Source organism: Osmerus eperlanus, chromosome 5, assembly GCF_963692335.1.
Source record: "Osmerus eperlanus chromosome 5, fOsmEpe2.1, whole genome shotgun sequence".
Classification (NCBI taxonomy): Eukaryota; Metazoa; Chordata; class Actinopteri; order Osmeriformes; family Osmeridae; genus Osmerus; species Osmerus eperlanus.
In genome coordinates this window covers 16,756,316-16,777,207 of record NC_085022.1, presented here as the reverse complement: position 1 = coordinate 16,777,207, position 20,892 = coordinate 16,756,316, and the positions used below count along the sequence as shown (strand labels likewise).

At 44.5% G+C, this 20,892-nt stretch overlaps 3 protein-coding genes across 4 annotated transcripts; 1 reads left to right on the top strand and 2 right to left on the bottom strand.

Annotated features, from left to right (window-relative positions):
• Nucleotides 1–84: 84 nt before the first annotated feature.
• Nucleotides 85–5,713, bottom strand: LOC134021314 (cytochrome P450 2F2-like). The gene is made up of 9 exons (XM_062462005.1): nucleotides 5,396–5,713; nucleotides 4,571–4,733; nucleotides 3,752–3,904; nucleotides 2,695–2,855; nucleotides 2,284–2,457; nucleotides 2,029–2,173; nucleotides 1,558–1,745; nucleotides 1,303–1,444; nucleotides 85–1,046 (listed from the first exon to the last, which is right to left on the bottom strand). The coding sequence occupies exons 1-9, from the start codon at nucleotides 5,552–5,554 to the stop codon at nucleotides 844–846; spliced, it is 1,488 nt and encodes a 495-aa protein (XP_062317989.1). The 5' UTR covers nucleotides 5,555–5,713; the 3' UTR covers nucleotides 85–843.
• Nucleotides 5,714–5,856: 143 nt separating this feature from the next.
• On the bottom strand, nucleotides 5,857–12,103 carry spty2d1 (SPT2 chromatin protein domain containing 1). 2 transcript variants are annotated; one of them, XM_062462004.1, is made up of 6 exons: nucleotides 11,433–11,548; nucleotides 10,864–10,981; nucleotides 8,912–10,507; nucleotides 8,346–8,505; nucleotides 8,091–8,168; nucleotides 5,857–6,494 (listed from the first exon to the last, which is right to left on the bottom strand). In XM_062462004.1, exons 1-6 carry the CDS (start codon nucleotides 11,490–11,492, stop codon nucleotides 6,401–6,403), a joined length of 2,106 nt encoding a protein of 701 aa, XP_062317988.1. In that variant the 5' UTR covers nucleotides 11,493–11,548; the 3' UTR covers nucleotides 5,857–6,400. The 2 variants fall into 2 exon arrangements, with proteins under 2 accessions (XP_062317988.1, XP_062317986.1); XM_062462002.1 differs by having other exon boundaries at nucleotides 5,858–6,494; nucleotides 10,864–10,978; nucleotides 11,433–12,103.
• A 446-nt stretch (nucleotides 12,104–12,549) lies between these two features.
• On the top strand, nucleotides 12,550–17,296 carry tmem86a (transmembrane protein 86A). The gene is made up of 3 exons (XM_062462008.1): nucleotides 12,550–12,710; nucleotides 15,692–15,956; nucleotides 16,116–17,296. Exons 1-3 carry the CDS (start codon nucleotides 12,690–12,692, stop codon nucleotides 16,541–16,543), a joined length of 714 nt encoding a protein of 237 aa, XP_062317992.1. The 5' UTR covers nucleotides 12,550–12,689; the 3' UTR covers nucleotides 16,544–17,296.
• Nucleotides 17,297–20,892: the final 3,596 nt, after the last annotated feature.

Below are 20,892 nucleotides of genomic sequence, written 5' to 3'. Positions count from 1 at the left end.
TAGACTGATAAGATGTTTGCAGGCTGTGAAAACTTGCTGACAGTGAACTTGTGAACTGTATATATACATCCTCTAAATCAGAAAAGGGTGATTATTTAGACACTTTTATTTATTTTGAATTCACCAAGGAGACTTAAAATCAGCAATTCCTCATTCCACACATTACTCAAAGCAACACAAACTCAGTAAATAACATTTGTATGGTGTTATGCGTGTTATGCGTAACCCTGTTCATCCTTCCCACGTTTTCAAGGGGAGGCCATCAGTTTTCAAAGTCCCAAACTTGTAGAGGTTAGAATGACAAACTATCTCTAGAAGGGACCTTGTTAGTACTAAACTGAAAGTCAAGTATGAATACAACTGCATCCAATTGCAATTATACCAATCTCCTCTATGTACCCTTATGGGGAATATTTTTTGTCTGTCTCTTCCGGAGTGACAAAGTTCAGTTGAGTTCTGGATTTATATAAGTATTATCAATCTGCAGATTGGGAGAGAAGGTCAGGCAGTCATGGTGTTACATCAATCACAGAGAAAGAGACTCACAGTTCCCAGCGCATGACCACTCTCAGGGCAGAGAGAGATCATAGGTGGAGCTCTCCCCGTACCCAGTACTTTCTCCTGACCCTGAACATCTATTCAACTTGACAAAGAGACACAATCTACTCTTTTTTTTTTGTATCAATCTTCGTCTCTTTCACAACAATGGTTCAGCATTTGAACAGGATAGCCAGTAGTGTTGTAGGGCTTGACTTCTGAGCTTTAACTTTTTAAATTAAGAATGATTTATAATGAGTAACTTATTAACACTCTATAGGGGGTTAGGGTTAGTCAAAAACATTATTATATGTTTCCCCCTTGCCGGGTCCCTCTCCGCTTGACACACATTCTGTAGGGTTTGGGGGACAGAGTGACTCCGAACACAGGGGTGAAGTCTGGCTCGCCTGCGTCCTCTGGCCAGACAAACTGGAATTGTCTCAGCAGGGTCACCAAGATGAGGAAGAGCTCCATACGAGCCAGACCCTCACCCAGACACATACGAGGTCCTGGAACGTAGGAAAAAGAGTACAACAATTTATTTAATAATCCCATTCTTTCACGCAAGGAGTTCATGTAAGAAAAGATGGATGAATTAATGAACGCATGTTTTCATTAGCTGAGATTTTGTCAAACTTGTTTTTTTCTGTTCTCACTCCACCAACCAGACTAGTAGTAATAGTGGTAGCAGTAGTAGCAGTAATAGTGGTTGTGGTAGTAGTTAAAAAAAAATAGTGGGTAGGTTTGAGGGGGACTGTCCCTTACCCAGGGAGAAAGGCAAAAAGGCCTCAGGCTTATGGAACTCTCCTTGGTCGTTTAGGAAGTTCTCAGGGTTGAACTCATTAGGAAACTTCCAGTAACCCTCCTCATAGAGCACAGAAGTGAGGTTGGGAATGATCAGAGTCCCCTGTTATAGACAAGGGGGGGAACAGAGAGAGAAAGAGTTGGAGAGAGCTTGTTTCCATGTGTTCTTTTTAGGTGGAAGACAATACACAGTGGAACCATACTGCAGCCCCTCACCTTGGGGATGCTGTACCCTGCCAAGCTGGTGTCTTTGGTAGTGGCGTGGAACACGCTGAGAGGCACAGTGCTGGCTATACGCTGGGCCTCGTGGGCAAAAGCATGCATGTAGTGCATCTGGTGTCTATCCTCAAAGCTGACCTTGTCCTTCCCCTCTAGGATTTGGTCTATCTCCTGCTGACAGCGTTCTGCCAGGGGGACAAAGAGAACATGATGGACCTGGAGTCGTATTTACCAAGGATATTGGACTGAGTGGTAGTATAGGATCAGGTGCTGGACTGCGCGTAAGAATTCATTCAACAGAAACAACTGATCCTGGATCCACACTGTTACTTACAAAACCAGGTCCCTCATATGATAAATAACACTTCCGGTCAGTCAATTCATTCCTACTATATGTCAGTGTTGTTCGTCATGGTTCCATGGTTTGTGTATGAGGATGCATGCAGACACAGGAGCTGTGGAACACACCCTGAATGTTTGGGAAGGCCACGAGGTAGAGGAAGGCGGTGAGAAGTGTGTTGGAGGTTGTGTCGGTGCCAGCAAAGTGCAGGTCCAGGACATACATCATCAGCTGGTCCTCATTGAAGGATGAATCATCATCAGCATCATCTCTCTAGAAAAGAGAGCACACAGTACCCACCAAAGCACACAAGGGTTATAACTTTCCATATGTACTGCTACTATAACCGAAACATGGTCACACTGTGCCTCTCGGTCACACACTTTGGCCATCTCCTCCAAGTAGCAGTCCATGAAGTCTCTGGGTTCTCCAGGGACCCTGGTCTCCTTGTGTTCCTCCACTAGTTGAAGGGCCATCTTTTGAGCTAGGTCTGCGTTGCGGAATGCCTTCTGGAAAGGCAGCGGCAGACTCCTCAGCATAGGCATACTGTCATAAATCTGGGGACAGGCAACCAGGACAGAGAGATTTGGGTTTGAACTAGCTGCAATTACATACTTTATCTGCTTACACATTCTGGTGTAAACGACCGCCACCTGAGTTCCGTGTTGAAAAGCATCAGGAAAGTTGCAGGCAATACATATATATTTTTTAATTTTCTTATTACAGTAAATTCTGCATTTACTAGACTGCAACTATTACGTTTCACTACCCCCGACGTTTTCATTCTTTCTCACCATGGACCAAGGTCCGTTAGTCATCTTTGCGTTCTCAGTAAAGAGCCGGACAAATGTCGTGAGGAACTCATCATTGTACTCATAACGGTTACCGAAGAGGACGAGGCAGATGATGTTGGATGCAGCATTATGGAACATAACCTGGGGGTTCATGGTCGTACCTGACCAACAAACAACAGTATAATTAAACTCAAATTAGTCACTCTGCAGTAGCCTAACACATTTCAGAACATTTGCAGCCCAGACTCTACAGTAGGTAGACATTTTCCAAGATCTGTTAAGTCCCTGGCCTGATCCAGGCCAGGTTTTCTGTTCTTGTTTTCTCAGGTGTTGGTTCCAGGTTCTTGTTCTCCTGCCCACATACTCCATCCCACCTGTGTAACTGTCACACCTGCCGCTCATTCCCTCATCAGCACCACACTGTTTCAACCCCTGTTTCCCAGTCACTTATTGCTTCAACTAGATGTGTTAGTGTTGGCTCCTGACTTACGGTACATTATCGCAGTACGCTCAAAGTAATCGTGCTTTTGTCTCTGCCTGTTTCAGACCCGTGTCACACCCTTCTCGCCCGTTCGTCCGCCTGCCTGCCAACACCTGCCTGTCCTCCACAGATCTCCCTCGTACCCCTTGTCCTTTTCAATAAACCCATCAGTCTTGCCTTTGTGTTTTGAGTCGGCCAGCCAGTTGGTCAAACCATAACATTATCTCATTATAATTAATGTGCATAATGTGCAAGCTCTTTAAAATTAGCCAACAGATATTCTAACCCTCAAAAAACTATCTGAAGGAATGTCAAATTCTGAATAGGGAATGCCCCAAAAAAACGGAACAAATCTGTTTGCTTTCAATCAGGTCCTTGACCTATGACTAAGGGAAAAAAAACTTGGCATTCAGGACCACTGCCTCAAAGATAACAAGCCCAATAACCTCAGGACAAGCCAATCTACATACACTCTGATATCCATTACAACATTAGTACAAAGCTCTTCTTTAAACAAAACCAAGCTATCCTACTTTTAGATTTTTTTCTTGATGTCCGAGTTCTCTATCCTCATACCAACACTTTTCTCCAACGAATCTATGATGTGCTGTATTTCTCCATGAATCCTCTCCTCCATGGAATTCTTCCCCATGCCGAAGTTCCTGAGGGTCATCAGAGCGAAGCGCCGGTGTTCTTTCCAGTTGGATCCATAGTCTACCAAGATGACGCCTTGGAGAGAGCAGAGGCTCAGTATGCTTGTCAGATACAGGACACGATCAATTCAAATACAGTTCAGTACCATTATATCAGTCCTGTAGGGTCAAATCAGTGGTGAAAATCTGCTATCAATTTTGGGGGGGGACAATTATATGACATTTTCTCAAGAGCAGTTCCTGAGGGGGACACCAAAATTACTGCTGTAACACATAGCCAACATTGTAATATGTTAAATGTATATTATTAATATTATGTACGTTTCCTTATGTTTACAGTGATTTATTGGGGGGGACAAATTATATTTTTCCCAGGATGGGGGGGTCGTGGGATAGCTGGGTATTCCGCCTATGGGTCAAATTAAAGTGGATTGGTTAAATAGAAAAAAAAATCCATTGTCTCAATGGAACAAAACGGTCTCCGCCCACACGGGAGGACTGACCAGCAGCGCGTGAAAAAGCCTTTCAACAGCTTGCAAACCCGTCCCACTTGACAGCATTTCAGATTTCATGTTGTGTGAAAAATCCATCAATTTATATTTTTACGAGCTAGTTTGCATTTTAACAAGCATCTAAAAATAGGATCTGATTTTCAGAGGTTAGCTCTAGCAGCTGCCATACCCAATTGACGCCTAGAAACTCATGAAGCTGAAGGAGACAAGTGGGCCTATGTCACTCAAACCTTTTCCTCGGGTGATGTGGTTAACCATCATGTCCTGGGGTCGTCCAGCGAAGTCTGTAGACTTGGTCAGAAGAGCTTCCTTCATGGCCTCAAACCCGTTCAAAACAACGGCGGGCCTGGAACCGATGTAGATGCTGTACACGCTGCCATAGCGCTTTGCCATCTACACTCAAACACAGAACCCTGTTTATAAATATGTTGATAAGACTGTGATGGAATTATTTCTTATAGCCTATGCCATTAGTTTTAGAAAATGAATGTCTAACTTTATAAAATGAAACATTTATAAAATGTCAAATGTATTATGTGAATATGGTCTTGCTCTGTGTAATGAGGGACTTGTAGGCCTAAGTGAGAATACAAAAGATTGGCAAGAAGGAGAATGTTGAGATGTAACCTTTGAAAGAGGCCAATGGAGGTGGTGTGATCTGGGATGGTGTTGTTTAGGCAGCCAAAAGCATTGGCTAAGCGGCTGGTCGTAGCGGTGCTAAACCCCGGTTAAAATAACAATACTAGGCGTCCGAATATCTGTTGAATATCGAACTTCAAACCAACTTTACCACGGTTTTCCACCGTTTGCAGATTGTGTTGTGTCTGTGTGTTGAAGATGGTTGTTTTTCTGTTCAATTGTTAATAAATGCGTAGGCTCTTGAGACATTTAACCGTTTGACTGCTTGATTCTCAGCATTTGCACCGTAAGAGCTATAAATCATTTCACCCACAACATTGGAAGACTTGTTATGCAATTATAAAACCAAAGGTTTGTAGGCTATGTGGGAAGTCTTATTTTTAGCAAACAGCACAACTGCATGATGTATTTTGTACCTTCTCAAAGTCTTTCATTGGATTGTCCAAATTCAGATGAAGCAAGTTCCCAAGTATCGGGATAGGTCGAGGGCCCGGAGGAAAATTCTTGGGCTTTTGGATTCGGGTGAGGATGTAGAGGAGGCAGAAGCCGAGGCACAGCAGTATCAGGACAAACATGCTAAAAATCACAAGCAATGCACCGGGAGATGGTGAAGGGACGCGGTTTCTTATACGAGCTTCACTTACAAGCCATGACTTTACAACCCTCAGAAAAAAAGTTCCAGTCAAGTCCAGCCTCTATTTCCTGTCAATTGTTGACATTGACTCCAGTCTGTCCCCAAGAGGATTTACTGCAGTGGTGTCAGGACCAACCATGTTCCACATTGGTTTCTGTACTTAATCATTAGTGTAGTCCTACAGGCAGAAACGTAAAATGCACGTAAAAGGCAAAACCCCCCAAAATAATCTACATTGTATTTATTCACCAAATATGACTTCGGGAATTGTGATGTAAAATTAACCTTTTAATTTAAGTTATTAAATTGTTAATTTAAGTCCGATCAATTTACTAATATAATGTAGGCCTATCGTTTAAATAGTCTGGTGTTCACAATACACAAAATACACACTAATGAAAATAAAAACTATTAGACAACTTTTGTCAAATTTGTTTAAAAGAACAAACATTTTCTAATGGCAATATCACTTGTCCATCATGAAATTAAATAAGAATCGATAAAAATAGAGCGTTGGTCGCCGTTTTGTATTTGACATATGACATGGTTGCTCTTCTCAATGTGACAAGTGATCAACATTTTACTTTGCATGATTGATTTTTCTTTCAAAAATCTAGGCCATGGTCTGTTCCACAATATATTAATTTCTTTGAAAAAAGAGGAATTCTCTTCGTAGTGCAAACCCCTTCTCCAAGGGGACTAAATAAATATTGTAACAGAGGCAACCATGCACCTGGTCTGACTGCATCCCCATCTCTTATACTGCAAGTTTACAGTGTTCATGTCTTTACACTTTTTTCCGTTTTGCAGTCATTTTTCTTTTCATCTCTTCTTCTTCCAAGCGCAGCTCCTCCTCATCCTCCTTGATACCCAAACGTAAACTGAGAGAAGCGGAGAGAAAACAGAAGATATGTTAAGGTGGACAGTGGTTGTGTCTGCATGCACAAAAATGGCCTCCATCTCTGTCTCTCGTCAGAGGGGAACTAGGTTCACCCTTCAGCTCAGCACTGGGGCTTCCTTTTGGTGTTTTTCCATTTAAGCTCTTTTCGTCTTTAAGCTCTTCTTGTCTTCTTGTCATACACACACAGACAGAACACGCTGATTCCACGACAAGCAGTCAAAATAGATCTAGGTTCAACGTTACCGTCTGTTTAGACCCGGATATCATTTTTACGGGCCAGAACTGAGTAAAAATAATAGAATTATGTGCTTCTTCATATTAAAGCATGATTTATTGTTGCGTGTGCATGTGTTTTAGGCCCGGAAACCACAAGGGGGTTGTATGTTGTATTTCCCCCCCAGTTTGTATTGCAAAAACAAAAAATATTGGCCAAAAACAACAGCAACGTTTGTTGTGTGTTACCAAGAGATTAAATGTAAGTACTTTAGCGTAATTTATTGACATGTAGCCTATATTAAATACACTGCATCTCCACTGAAAAAAAGTACCCACTTTATATTGTCTTGCTGCTAGTTAGCAAACCAGCATTTCATCCATAAATAAAAGCCTTTTGATAGCAGCTGATTCAAGTACTGCAAGACTGGTTAACATAACCAGTTTGCTGAAAAGTTGTTTTGAATAACTGCCAACCGAGATGTTGTCAAGCAAGTAGCCTAAGTAAGACAAGTTTGTTCATGCTAGCTAGGTAGCGAGAATTTAACTTTTCAGTCGAGATGGCATTAACCATATTTGGGTCCCGTTCTAAAATGCACTATGAATTACGATTGGTCAAAACAAACAAGCCATCGAATATTATTGGTCAAAAAGACGACACCAGTAGTGTCACTCAAAAAGGGGGCAAAGGAGGGGTACAGATGCATTTTAATACGAGAAAAAGCAAAGATTTTGCAAACAGTGACAAGAAAACGTTGAAATACGATTACTATGAATTAAATGGGGAAAATGAGCACCTGCCCATAGGGGCCTCAGACTACTTTTGTTTACTGGCCCGACGTTAGGTCTTACTGGCACCAAGCCCGGGCCATCATTAATAATGAACCACAGTCCTGAGGGCTACAGGCTATTGATCCAGATACATCAGATGAGTCTCATTGAATACTTTTGTCAGGGATGAACAAGAAGCCTGGGGCCTGAAATTCCCAAGCGTCTCAAAGTATGGGTGCTGGTCTAAAGTTCGTCTACCATTGTAGATCATAATAAATAAGATAGAGGGTTCCTGGATCAGCACTCCAGCTCTGAGACACATTGTGTATACAGGGCCCTCAAAGCAACCAAGCCCAGCAGGACCAGATTGTTACCAACCGTGACAAATACCTCCATCTGCAGGCATAGCTATGAAGTGTGTACAGCCCTCCTGACTACACTCTCAATGTACAGAGCCTGTTACAGAGGCAAGTTCCTTTGTAAATTGATGAGACCTTTTATATGGAATTACTATAGTTAAGTATGAGGATGTGCAATAGAACTATGATTCAGTGTGCATGAGCTACTCATCAATTTCGCTGCTAAGACTTACCTTCTAGCCTCCTCTTTCTGCTGGTCTCTCCAGCTGCTCTCCATAAACTTCAATGCATAGTCACTCTCCTCTTTGTATCTAGGGTGAGGAATACAACACGTTATGACATTTTGTACAAACTGAATGCCATGACAAGTTGACCTTGAGTTGAGCAAATGTAATACAGGCTGAGAGAAGCCTGTCCCGTCTTGAAAACACAAGATGTATTTGGACAACAAGCAGGCCTAGCTCTGTAGGCTCGTTATTGAATCTTACTTGGTCCGGTCATAGCCAAAGATTTCCCTGATGTGTTGGGAGATTTCATCTTGCCCATCTCCTTCGTTATCGATAAAGTCGTCCATCTCTGAGTCATACTCATCTTCCTCATCTTCATACTTCCTCTTGTAGCTGGAGGTGATTGGTGGGAGCATGGTGCCTGTGGAGACAGCATGGCATGATCAACAGATTATAATAATTTTGTTAATTACCAATGTTTCGCTTTTAATCTCCCACTACATGAAGCTGCCATTTGAATCAAGCCTTTCTTTGGAACAGACCCAAGATGGATGACAAAAGGGGGGCCTGGATTGCTGACTCACTATTCAGCCAGCCAGGAAAATAAAACTGCATCAACCCACTGTCCTGATGTACTGGCATATACATGGTGAGAACAGACAGCAATAGTCAAGCAGAATCCACTTCATTCTACTTTACTGTCATCTATCTGGTAACAGTGAAGAATATTATGTGAGAATAACAGAACATCTGATCTGGTCAAAATAAGATAATCCCATAATTAAGTGTTCAGAAACATTCTCTAAATGATTTCTCCAGTCTTTTACCTGGAGGCCTCATCCCAGGTCGAGGTTGCATCCCAGGTCTGGCTGGCATTCCTGGCCGAGGTGGCACTCCTGGCCTGGGTCCACCGAAGTTCTTGGATGAGATGGTCTCAACCACCATGGTACACTTGGGTTTACCAGGTCCAGAGCCCATACTGCTAGCTGGCCGGCCAGGGACTGGCCCCCCACCCCCAGGTCCACTACCTGAGGGTCTGCTGCCACCCCCCCCTGGTCTACCCTGGACACCACCCCCACCTTGTCTGGTCTGAGGAGGTCCTCCTGGTCTGGGAGGGCCACCTGATGTGGGTCTCATCTGTCCATTACTCCCCTGTTTGACCAAAGAGTTACCTCCAGGCCTTGCTAGTTGTCCATTAATGCCCTGTTTGACCATAGAGTTGCTTCCTGGCCTTGCTAGTTGTCCACTGCTCCCTTGTCTCACTGAGGAGTTAACTCCAGGCCGTACGACTTGTCCGTTACTGCCCTGTTTGACCAAAGAGCTACCTCCAGGTCTTGCTGGTTCTCCCTTTCCTGGCCTGGGGGGTCCTCCAGTAGGTCCACCCCGAACTGAGCTGCCCTGGTTAGATCTAACTTGCCCAGAGCTACCCTGCTGTTGTCTTTGGCCCATGCCCGACGTGCCAAGCGGTCGAGACCCAGAGCTAATGGGCTTTCCTTGAGGTAGTGAGGGGTTCCCCTTCTTGGGATTAAGATCACTTGCGGCTGGGGGTCTATGGCCTGATGAGGGCCTAGACGCTGGTGGTTTGGCTGACACCTGAGAGGATCCTCCCTTGTAGGAGGCTTTGCTGCTTAAGGCACCTTTAGAGCTAGAAAAGCTAGTAGCAGATTTGGGTCTCTCTGTCTCTCTGTCCCTGTCTTTGTCTCGGGTTCTGTCTCGATCTCCTTGAGACAATCTGGCAGAACTGTGGCTTCTCTCGCTTGACGAAGGAAGCTTTGGGTTCTTCCCTGACCCACTGGGAACGGGCCTCTCTGAGGAGCTCTTGTGCGGCTTACCAGTCCTTCCCAAGTCCTTATCAGAGGAGCTCTTTCTAGAAGAGCTAGAGCTGGCTTGGGATCTGCCGTCTCTCTCCTGAGGCCTTGAATCTCTACCTTTGTCCTGCTTCTTAACTTTGCGCTCCATCTCCAGCTCTCTAATCTCCTCCGCCGTCCTAAGTCTCTCCTCGTTCTTATTTATTTGTTTGGCCTTTACCTCTACTGGCTCAAACTGTTTCTTCTCTGCTAGTTTGAGCAGCTGTGCAAAGTTCATGGGTGGAGGGGCGCCCTTGGGTGGTCCAGCACCGGGATTCTTGGAGGGCTTGCTGGGTGTTTTGTTGGGCCTCTGTGGTACCGGGTCAGGCTCTGGTTCAGACTCAGAGTCAGTCTGTTCATATTCATAGTTGTCCTCGTCGTAAGTGTCCCCCCTCGGCTGATTGTCTCCCATCTCCCCCTTCGACCTCCTCTTTTTAGGTTCCTCCAATATGGGTACACCGTTGTAGCCTCGGAAGTTGTCCTTGGTTCGAGAGGCCATGGCACGGGCTTTGCGGTCTGACTTCAACTCAACCCTTTTGGCTAAGAGCACATCCTTCTTTTTCTTCATCTGCAGATCTGCACCAAAGAGAAATCATTGTGTAAGTACATTTCAACCTTTGTGCTGCCTTCGGGTCACAATGACACAAAGGTTCACAACGACCCATCGTTGTACTGCGACAACTTTACCCAATACAAAAACAAATAAAAAGCATTTTATTTTAACCTTCGCACTGTGGGTGGTGTAAGACAGCCCGAAGGTTAAAATAAAATGCTTCACTTTTTTGAGGTAAAGTTGTCGCAACACGTCGGGGGGTCACAATGACTGAAGGGTCACAATGACCCGAAGATAACACTAGGGTTAAATATATATGTACCGTATGTTTGAGCATTATAGGAATTTCAAATGGCTGATATGCTTGCAATGGTTTTACCTTTCTTTCTGCTCTCCTGCTCTTGTTTCTTCAAGAACGCCTGCACAGCAGCTGAATTAACGCCTTTCACTTTTGGATCCTTTTTCGGTGGTCCAGTTTGTAAACTGTACCGCTTCTGCTGAGAAATTAAAAACAGATTATTCTAAATCATTTAAAAGGTGGTACCCAACACCTGCCCTTTGGATAGATTATTTACTTTCTATTAGGCCTATAACTTAAATGTGACTTCAATAGTATAACCATATTGTGATCCAAAGTTTGATCAACCACACGCTTCAAGTGAAAAGCACTGAAAAGGGCTTTAAGAGTCATATTTTATTTCGTTTCACTTCTATAATACTATTAGATGGCAACATTCAGCCAACGTTGGCTGCACTTCAACAGCTAACACTGGGCAGTCTGGTTTGTGAGACTCATTGGCTTTTACATGATCCTCGTTTTATCCCCCATGCCTTCAGCTAGTACACCATTTGGCTTTAAGCCAATACATTTGAGTTAGACTAGCTAGTCTGACGCGTGTCGTTAAGTAACACTCTGTAAACTTGAGAAAACTCCTTATGGTTACTTACTGGTACGCTGCTGAGGCCCTGGTTTTGGGAGGCCATCGACAGTACATTTTCAAAGTCCATGTTGGGCTCTTGACAGGTGGCGATTACTGACTCGTGTTTGTAGCCAGGCTCAAACGGTTTAAAAGCTAGGTCGTTAGCTATCTAGCCAGCACACTAAGCTAGATTTTCAGAAGCTAACTAGCTCTGCCCAGGTTGTCAAACATGGCCAGTACGTTCTCTTTTGTGGCACCGTATCACTTAAAATCTAATCAGTTGCCAGAGCTCAGTGCCACGGCGTCGTTAGATGAGTCCGTTTGACAGATGTCTGACTAGTATGAGCTGAGTTCGGTAACCAAGTTGCTAGTTAGCTAGCTATGCTGATAGCTAGCTATGCTGATAGCTAGCTCAGCTGGTTGAGTAGCTGGCGTTCGTTGTAAGACAAAAGCTTTTGGAAAGATGAAAAACAAAACACCGAGTAATAGTTACAAAGGCAATGATCACACTTTAAATCTGCTTGTCCTGGCGAGAAAAAAAATCTTCAAACAAATGACAAGAAATTTGGTTGAATAGACTCGTTGAAAATGTTCAACGTCTCTGTTCTAGGCGATGTGTGTATATTTCACTAACGCCACGCTCCAATCCGGTACGACAACGTCACATCCGTTCAAAAATGATTTCACCAGAAGATGTCCCCAGATCCACAGAATCAAACTGCTTGATCGTGGCCAACTCAAAACACAATGTTGACAGACAAGCAAGCAAGTCAGTAGCACATTCAATCTGTTGATCATGAATGCCTTACTGGTTTTCAAAGTCTGTACTGGAACACTCAATAGCATTAGTTAAGATACCGTATTTTTTGCCTTTTCTATCATAGAATCTATGATGATGTCAAACAGAGATAACAACGGAAACAACGTAACAAAGTATACAAAACAATGAACATTATTCTTTAACCAAAATGTAAATATTGGCCATCTGCTCAGATAAGTAAACAATGGTAAAACTCCTCCCAGTTTAGAGCCATTTCGACCTTTAAGCCAAGCCCCTTTAATTGGTTTATTTGATGTCATTGGTTGGATTTTATAACCACGCCCTATCTCCACCCACCCTGGTTGAAATTCTCCGCCTCCTTGATGTCAGCCTGTCTCCAAAAAGAAATCGAAAACAATCCCGTCTGACAAAGAGAAATACAAACAAGAGATATTTTACGCCGTGTGCGACCTGCTAGGTGCCATTCTACCAGTCTCTGCGAAAACTGTAGGTATCGAAGAAAAGATGGTCTCGCCAGTCACAGTGGTGAGTACTGACTGCAGCGGTACAACTGTATTGACGTATGTAGCCTACATGTAGATAAACACGAACTTGTGATATTATTTTTTCAGTAGTATAGTGGATATATTTAGTCAATCTGTCAAGGAAGGGAATACAGTGATACTATTGTCTTATGGGCTACGTTTTTTGCCTGGTTGAATAGCAGTTATAAACTTGCTTGTGAAAGGCTATAGCATTTTATCGATCACTGTCATGTTGGCGAACATACATTTTTGTATGTATGTTATGCAAGTAAGCATTGCTGATAGCCGAATAATAAGCGTGCACCATCTTCTCAATGCGCTCAGATTTCAACTGTAGGCCACCCACGCATTTCTTCCAGTCTGCATTTCGGCAGTGGTCATCTGCTCCCTGTATTAGTAGTAGGCTACTGCTCTCTGTGAGAAGCTGAAAAACCATTAGTTTTCAATATTGCTGAAGAGACTTCCATATCCGCAAACATTCGACGGTCACTTTTGACTTAGGACTCTTAGGAATCAACACAAGCTATTCTCTTCTCGATTTTTCCATTTATTTCGTCCTTTTCTCACATTTCCAAAAGCCTTTCGTGAAAGGAAAACCTGTCATGTGACGGTCTTTTTGTCTCCCCCCCCCGCCTGCCCCAGCAGTAACGCATGCGCCACAAAGCTGTCCCTCTGTGGATCAAACTCCACGACTTAAAGCCTCTATTACCTACTAGGCATCCCATTATCTAGCTCCTAACTTCATGAACATTCAATGAACTATTTCAGTGAGCACAAAGAGTGACTTGTAAATAAATGTATTTATAATGTAATTAAAGTTAAACTGAGGAAACATAATAAACTTTGACACTAAAATATCTTTTAATTTTTTTGAAGTTATGATGTGCCCTGCATCAGGGCATGAGCACAAGAATGTTTTCCACTCTATTGTTGCCTTGACAACAGCTCCTGGCTGGGGGTATGCAAGGACCTCATTACAAGGGGGCTGGTGGGAGATTGCTGAAGTCATCCTGGCCTGTTGCTCAGTCTCCCTGAGAGACATGATGTCCAAGCCATCGTGCTATCAAAGAAAGAACACTCCTGTTGGATCCTACCCTTAACAAGTGTTTTACTGTATATTAAAGGTTACCCCCTCACCCCCCTAAACTGGCTCTGTGTGGGATGTACTGTTTGGTATCTGTCTGCCTTTTTGTGAGCCTGTCTGTCTCTCTGTCTAGGTCAGTTTAATGTTGCAGAACTGACCTGGCAAACCGGAGACAAATCCACAAAATAATACAACAGACATTGAAGCTTCCCCCCCCCTCCCCTCCCCCCCCCCATCAGTACATGTCTTTTAAAGCACTTTCACAGCAGGACACACAGGGAGTACCACCTGGAGCTGGGCTAGGTAATTGATATAGTAATTGCTGCAGCTGGAGCTCAGCAGGCTAAAGTTTGAACACGGCATGAACCATGGCACTGAACACCATGCCACAGGTTTCAGAGAAACAGACCTCAGGGTCGTGCATATCTGACCCAGTGTCATTAAATAGACACTCACACACACACACAGACATACATGCTAACATACATGCACACACACACTGGCCCTGAATGGTGAGGAATCTCAGAGGAAACAGGGCACATACAGTTGTTCTTACAAAGTAAAAGCCATCTGCTCTAAAGGGGTAGCAGCTGACAACCCCTCAGTCTCATCTGCTTTAGGACCATCTAGGGGACAGTCCCCGTATGGACATCTTCACATCAATTTGCGTCAGTGCAACTCTCTGCGGTGTGAAAGTGATACATCTGCTCCCAATAAGCCCCCATAACTAGCTGAGGGGTTAAAACGGTTGTTGTTTGTTCAGAGATTCAGTGCCATCGACCAATCCTGGTAACGGATTGAGCAGAGGGGTCTGCGGTGTTATTGAGCAGTTGTGAAATCAGGGTCTCCCCCCCCGCCCCCCCCACACACACACACCCCACCTCTCCACCAATGGCTTGAACTATAATAACCTTCTCGCTCCCTCCGTCCCTTCCTTCCCTCCCCCCCTTGCTCCCTCCCCCGACCCTTCCCCCCGTCTCTATCCTCTTCCTCAGTTCCCCTGCCCCATGCTGCTGCTCACCTCTCCCCTGCTCTTCAGGCTGTAGCCTCTGCTTCCACTCCACCAGCCCAATGAGTCCGGTGGGAGACAGTTGGGAACACTGCTTGAAACCTCTCCCTCTGTTCCAATCACAGCCCCTTGTACCATGGGCCCCCTGCTCTGTTGACAGAGATAGACTGGGAAAACGGCGGAGAGAGAGTAACAGCCACACACATACACAAATAGTGTGTAATAGGAGAGGGGTGAAAGAGGGAGCGAGAGGGAGAAAGAGGGGGAGAGAGAGAAAACGATAGATGGAATAACAGGGACAGAGAGGGTAAAAGAGATACATGGAAAGGGATTGAGAAGGGAGTAAAAGAAGAAGGTAAGGTGAGTGAGACCGAACTCTTCAGGAGCCTGTGGCCTCTGCTGTGCTCCCTCGCTTCTGCTTTCATATCCCCTATGAGCTGAGGGTTTCTGGTCTCAGTTTCATGTAGGTCAGAGAACACGTGTACTGCTGGCTTAGCAGTACACAGCCCTCTCTGGTGTGCCTTTAGCTCCATACTTCCCCTCGTCGACCGACAGTTACCTGAGGTATCGGCTTCTAACTGACAACAAATGCCCAGTGCAACATTATTTTACTTGAAAACAAGACCGAAAGAATGAGACACATTTCTATGCAGACATCAGCCGTTAAAGATGCATACGGCTCAAATGTTTGTGTTTCATTCAGTCAATAAAAATGGGGGTTTCTGATTCCATAAATACATTATACGAGGGGGAAATGAACTGAGGGGGGGAAATTAACTGATTTCTTGAGCAACACAAGTTGCTCAAGAAAGAACAAAAAATCAGAAGAATGAATCTTCCAATGATGAATATCAAGTAGCCTAAATGTGCTGTGTGTCTGTCTCCTCAGGTGAAGAGCGAGGGTCCCAAGCTGGTCCCCTTCTTTAAGGCCACCTGTGTGTACTTTGTCCTGTGGCTACCTACCTCCACCCCATCCTGGTTCAGCGCCCTCATCAAGTGTTTGCCCATCTTCTGCCTGTGGGTGTTCCTGCTGGCTCACGGCTTCGGCTTCTTGAGTGACCACGCCAGTGCTCGCAAGATCCTGGCTGGCCTCATCTTCTCCTCCTTGGGGGACGCCTTTCTGATCTGGCAGGAGCAAGGATACTTCAGCCATGGTGAGTTGATCTGTATAGAGAAACAAACACCTTCCTGTCCACCAGCATCTTCAGCTGATCTATGGGTCGGAGGCATGGAGGTGGAGCTCTTTAAGGGCGTTCCAGAACCTGCCGTTAAAGGGAGCCTATGAGACTGACTCTGTCCCTCCCACCCCCCAGGTCTGCTGATGTTCGCCATCACCCACATCCTGTACTCCTCCGCCTTTGGGATGAAGCCCCTGAATCTGCGCGCAGGCCTGGTCATCGGGGCCACGTCCGCCCTCAGCTACACCCTGCTCTACCCCTACCTGTCTGGGCCCTTCACCTACCTGGTGGCCGTCTACATCGCTCTCATAGGCTTCATGGGCTGGAGGGCCATCGCCGGCGTCCAGCTGGCTAACGACCTGTGGACCTGGACCAAGCTGTCTGCCTGCCTGGGCTCGGTGCTCTTCATCGTGTCCGACCTCACCATCGCCGTCAACAAGTTCTGCTTTCCCGTCCCATACTCGCGCGCCATCATCATGGCCACCTACTACGCCGCCCAGATGTTGATCGCGCTGTCCGCCGTCGAGTGCCAGGACGCGGAGGCGGCCCGGAAGAGGGCGTGAGGGACGGCGCCGTCCGCGATCACTTTGAGGAACCCTCACAAGGCGCCTGCCCCTTGTGATTCTGGAAAGAGCCCACCTCCAGACCTCCAGACCCCCTCCTTTATTCTAGTGTGGTAGTTCCACACCTTACGCACGGTAGTCCCCTTCACAACCCCCCTCTGACCCCATACTGACCCCACTCCCCTGCTGCGGCCAGTAGGTGGTCTCACAACCTTGTTACCATGACGAATAGTACACAAACAACCCAATCCCACTCGTCTCCAACTTCAATATTGAGACGGTATTGTTGTTTTTCCTTGTAGGGGAAGATTCATAGGGAGTAGTGTCAGAGAGTAGGCAGGTGTGATATGTGAGGTCACAGAATGCAGATTGACCATTCTCAAGACGTACACCCTTTGCCTGCCTCCTTCATGCGGTCCAATATTGCAACTTCAAACGCGTGTAGTTTTCTTTTGACAACCTACATATTATTCTATGTCTGGCAAAAAGGGAGTTGTTTGGGGGTGGCTGTCAGTGACATATCCACCCCCTCATATTTTTGGTCCACACCTTTTCACTCAACATAACCAAACTGCCTTCAGCACTTCTACAAACCCACTCTTCCTTGAGGAACTTTAATCTCTTTCTCCTGATGTTTATGGAGAAGTCCTTGAACGTTGAGGTGGTTCAGAGGGTAAGAAAGAAAGGGGAAAGAGAAAGAAAGGGGAATAGATATATGCACACATACCATTTTTTCTCTCCATAGACATGTACAGTATACACCTCATAGTTATTGATTGTCAGTCATACGTGGTTCTGTAACTTCAGTCAAGTAATCAAGATGTTTTTTGGGAGTGAACTGCATAGCATATTACCCATTTAAGTGTTCCCTATGTCATTCAGTATTGTGTGTGTGTGTGTACCTTCTTTCCTTTAGGCATTTCCCCCAGTGTTCACCCTGCAAATAATTTTGGTTACTCTGTTGCCTGTTTGCACATGCATAAACAACCCCAAACCCAGCACACATATGCACACGCACACACACACACACACACACACACACACACACACACACACACACACACACACACACACACACCTCTGCTCCTGCTGGTTTAGTCATTAAAAGGAGCTGCTGGGGCCCTTATTGCTGGAAACGTTCCTGCGGCCAGCTGGGTCTTTGGCATTAGAGAGAGTGGTGAGAGAGACATGTTTGCCGGAGGGCTCTAGAGAAGAACACACCGCCCCCAGGGTCCTGCGACCCGTATCTTACACTACACAGGGACACGTGTTAGAGTGCCCAAGTGTGAAATGTATGGACATTGTTATTCCCAGTACATGTGTATTTTTCTGACAAGTCAAAACTTCCTGAAAGGCAGAATTGCTGTGAACTCTCCCTTACTAGTGTGTTAGGTGAGCTGTGCTTGCTGCGACCACTTGGCTGTATGGCAAACTGTTACCAGATCCTTTGCTGTCTCGTATTCCACAACTGTGTCTTTTATGCTGGCCCCACTGGCTGCTCAGTGATGACCTATCCATGTCAGTCTGGTGTCTTGGTCATCCTCTCTGTTATGACAGAGACACCAGACTGTCATAGGATGTGTACACAGCTTATCCTTCCAAGAACATTTAGGGAAATTCTTCACTCTACATTGCCATTTATTGATGGTCACTTTGATTTATTGAGTTATGGTTGATGCCACTAACTTTGCATTGGAATGAACGTACACTGTACTTTGAAAATGTAAAGTATGAAAAGTATTTTTCTTTCACTCTGGCATTAGAATAGAAAATGAGACTAATTATATTGGTCTTGTAAAGGGAATTGTGTGAATTCCTATGTAATGTACATAGACCACTTTATCCACCTTGTTCTGTGTGTATCTTTAGCCACTGCCGTTGCTGCGTTAGGGACTGTGAAAAGATCAAGATGACTTGATAACTGAAAGAACTTGAATGGGAAAAAAACAACTGATCTGTATTCTACTGCAGGCACAGAGCCGCAACACACACACACACACGTGTAACAATCTCACGCACACAAAAGCACGTGTCACGCACAGACACATAATCGCACCAAAGTGTGTTTATGCATCAATCAAAAGATAGATCTGCCCAAGGACCACTGTGTTGACAACCATAGTAAAAAGGTCACAAAGGATGACTTGAACATAAACATCACGCGGTTAGGGGCTGACCCGACAGGGTAACTGCCGGCCGCTAGCTAGCGTTTACTTCCGTGTTACGATAGTGCTCACCACACCATTATGTGTTCTCGTTTTGATTCAGTGATGTGTGGGTCAGCAGAATATTTCAGCAGAGTCAGTCAAAAAAGTGTCTGCCAGTCAGGTGCTCCAATCCCTTCTTTTTACCAACTTGATTTGACACCAAAGAAACACTTTCAAGCTGGGTCCCGTAGTTCTGGGCTGCATCTTACTAGTCTGAAGTGACTTCCTCTCCTGAGCTGACTTAGTCATGCCACTGAGGTTGGAAACCCTATCACAGGAGCGGACTGCACTCACCTGCAGTCATCTCAGTTCTAGGGAGAGGAGATTTGGTGATTCGTACTGAGGTCCTTGGTGTGTGTTGTTTGGGGAGGGGAAGCATGAGGGAATTACAGGACTGGAATCTGCTGTGTTGGCAGTTGGTTTGACGACTGTGTTTCTGTTTTCTGCCACTTCCCATTATCACCAGACATATGTGTCGATTCATGTTCACAGGAGATGTGAAATGTGAAGGTCTTTCTAATGGGCTGTTCTGTGTTTTAGTTTATTCTGAGGTGAGATTGATAGTGATTCAGCATTTTGGGAGATTTTATTAAGAAGTGGATTTATTAAAGTGACAGATGTGTATGTGGTGGCCGGTGAGGCAAAAAAATAAACAAACTGAAATCCCAGATTAGTTCAGAAAGCTTGCTGTGGGTTATGATGGCAATTTGGCAGACTTTGTGATGGCTTGGAGCGGATTGTGAAGGTCTAAGCCTTCTGATTCTCTGCTACAATTCTAAAATGGAGAACCAAAGCATGATGGTTCAAACTATGTAATAAAAGAATGATCAAGAAGAGTTTTAAAGAGACTGTGGACAGGCATATTAGTGAGTGTGTATCTCTAAGTACTTGATCTGGTAAAAAAAGAACACAAGGGAAGATATATGGCAGGCTAGCTGGTTAGCTACGCAAAAGCATCACTTTACCTCAGTAGCCCTCAACCCTGATGTTCTGACAACTTTGTGCAGGGAGACAAAAGCGAAGCAGGGAGGGGTTGATTCCCTTTGTGAGAGCAGGGTGACAGGTTGTGAACTGTGGTGGTGGTGATGAGCTAGAGAGGTATAGGATTAAGTTAGGAGAGACAAACAAGTGACAGAAGCCCAGTGCTTTCCGCTTAGACCAAGTATCCGCTCTGTCATTTTGCTGTTTATGTTATGAGCTCCGCTGTGTGAATGCTGTTGATAGTGTCTTTAGGATTGAAGGTTGGTCATTATGGTGCTCAGGTGCTGGTCACAGTGTCACCCCCAGATGTTTGTTGTTCATGACTGGCTGACCATGAACATTTAGCTGTGAAGATGTAGAAATGTTCGCTAATGGCTCCTAACCTTTGCTGGACTCCAACACAATCCAAGACTGTTGTTAAGTTGTGAACCTACACTAATCATTAATATATCGTACACATTAAATTATTCCTCCTTACTAATACAGAGAAAGTGCCCAGGTGGTTAATGTATATCTGCAGAGTAGGACAATCTAATTTTGTATCCAAAACTAAGGATTGCTGTGTAAATCCTTTAAAGAGTACGTTCCTACTCCCTCCCTGTTTTAACCTTTATTTTCTTTGCAGCAGACAGGGAACAAGTGGAGTGTATAGTGACTTCATCGAGTCAAAGAGCCTTATTCAGTCTCCAGAGACTGGATATGATCCTAGTATGATATTTTTTTTTTTATGGCATTATTTTGTTATGACTTGCTAATCTGTTACTTTGATCTTTTCTTATCTTATTAAGTAGATACACACTCCATCCCATAAAGTGTTATTCTTTTATATCAATAAAAATATTTCCTTAGAAAAGAAAACATTTTGGCTGTGGTGGGAGGAGCTGGGTTTTGTTTCTAGAATGATCTTGATCATATTACAAATGAATGATAAGTTTGTTTGTTATTGGTTTTCACCTTAGACGATGTTGTTTTGATATTAGGCCATATTGCATTATTGGTTGGCACATTTCTGTAAGTTGACATTAATTTCTATGTAACTACATAGCATTACCAGTAGTAAAACAGTTTTCCAGTAGCAGCAAGTGGATGGGGATACAGGCCGACTAACATCCACTAACCAATGAAAATCTTCTCACCTTGTTCGATTCATGTAACAACTTA

Coding starts and splice junctions, on each gene's coding strand:
- LOC134021314 (XM_062462005.1), bottom strand. CDS start 5,554: ATGTTTGTCCTGATACTGCTGTGCCTCGGCTTCTGCCTCCTCTACATC. Junction 2,174..2,283: donor ACTTGGAGGAGATGGCCAAA/GTGTGTGACCGA, acceptor TCTCTTTTCTAG/AGAGATGATGCTGATGATGA. Junction 1,047..1,302: donor CTTTTTGCCTTTCTCCCTGG/GTAAGGGACAGT, acceptor CCTACGTTCCAG/GACCTCGTATGTGTCTGGGT.
- spty2d1 (XM_062462004.1), bottom strand. CDS start 11,492: ATGGACTTTGAAAATGTACTGTCGATGGCCTCCCAAAACCAGGGCCTC. Junction 10,982..11,432: donor AGGGCCTCAGCAGCGTACCA/GTAAGTAACCAT, acceptor TTAATTTCTCAG/CAGAAGCGGTACAGTTTACA. Junction 8,506..8,911: donor ACCTGGGATGAGGCCTCCAG/GTAAAAGACTGG, acceptor CTGTCTCCACAG/GCACCATGCTCCCACCAATC.
- tmem86a (XM_062462008.1), top strand. CDS start 12,690: ATGGTCTCGCCAGTCACAGTG. Junction 12,711..15,691: donor TGGTCTCGCCAGTCACAGTG/GTGAGTACTGAC, acceptor CTGTCTCCTCAG/GTGAAGAGCGAGGGTCCCAA. Junction 15,957..16,115: donor GCAAGGATACTTCAGCCATG/GTGAGTTGATCT, acceptor CCCACCCCCCAG/GTCTGCTGATGTTCGCCATC.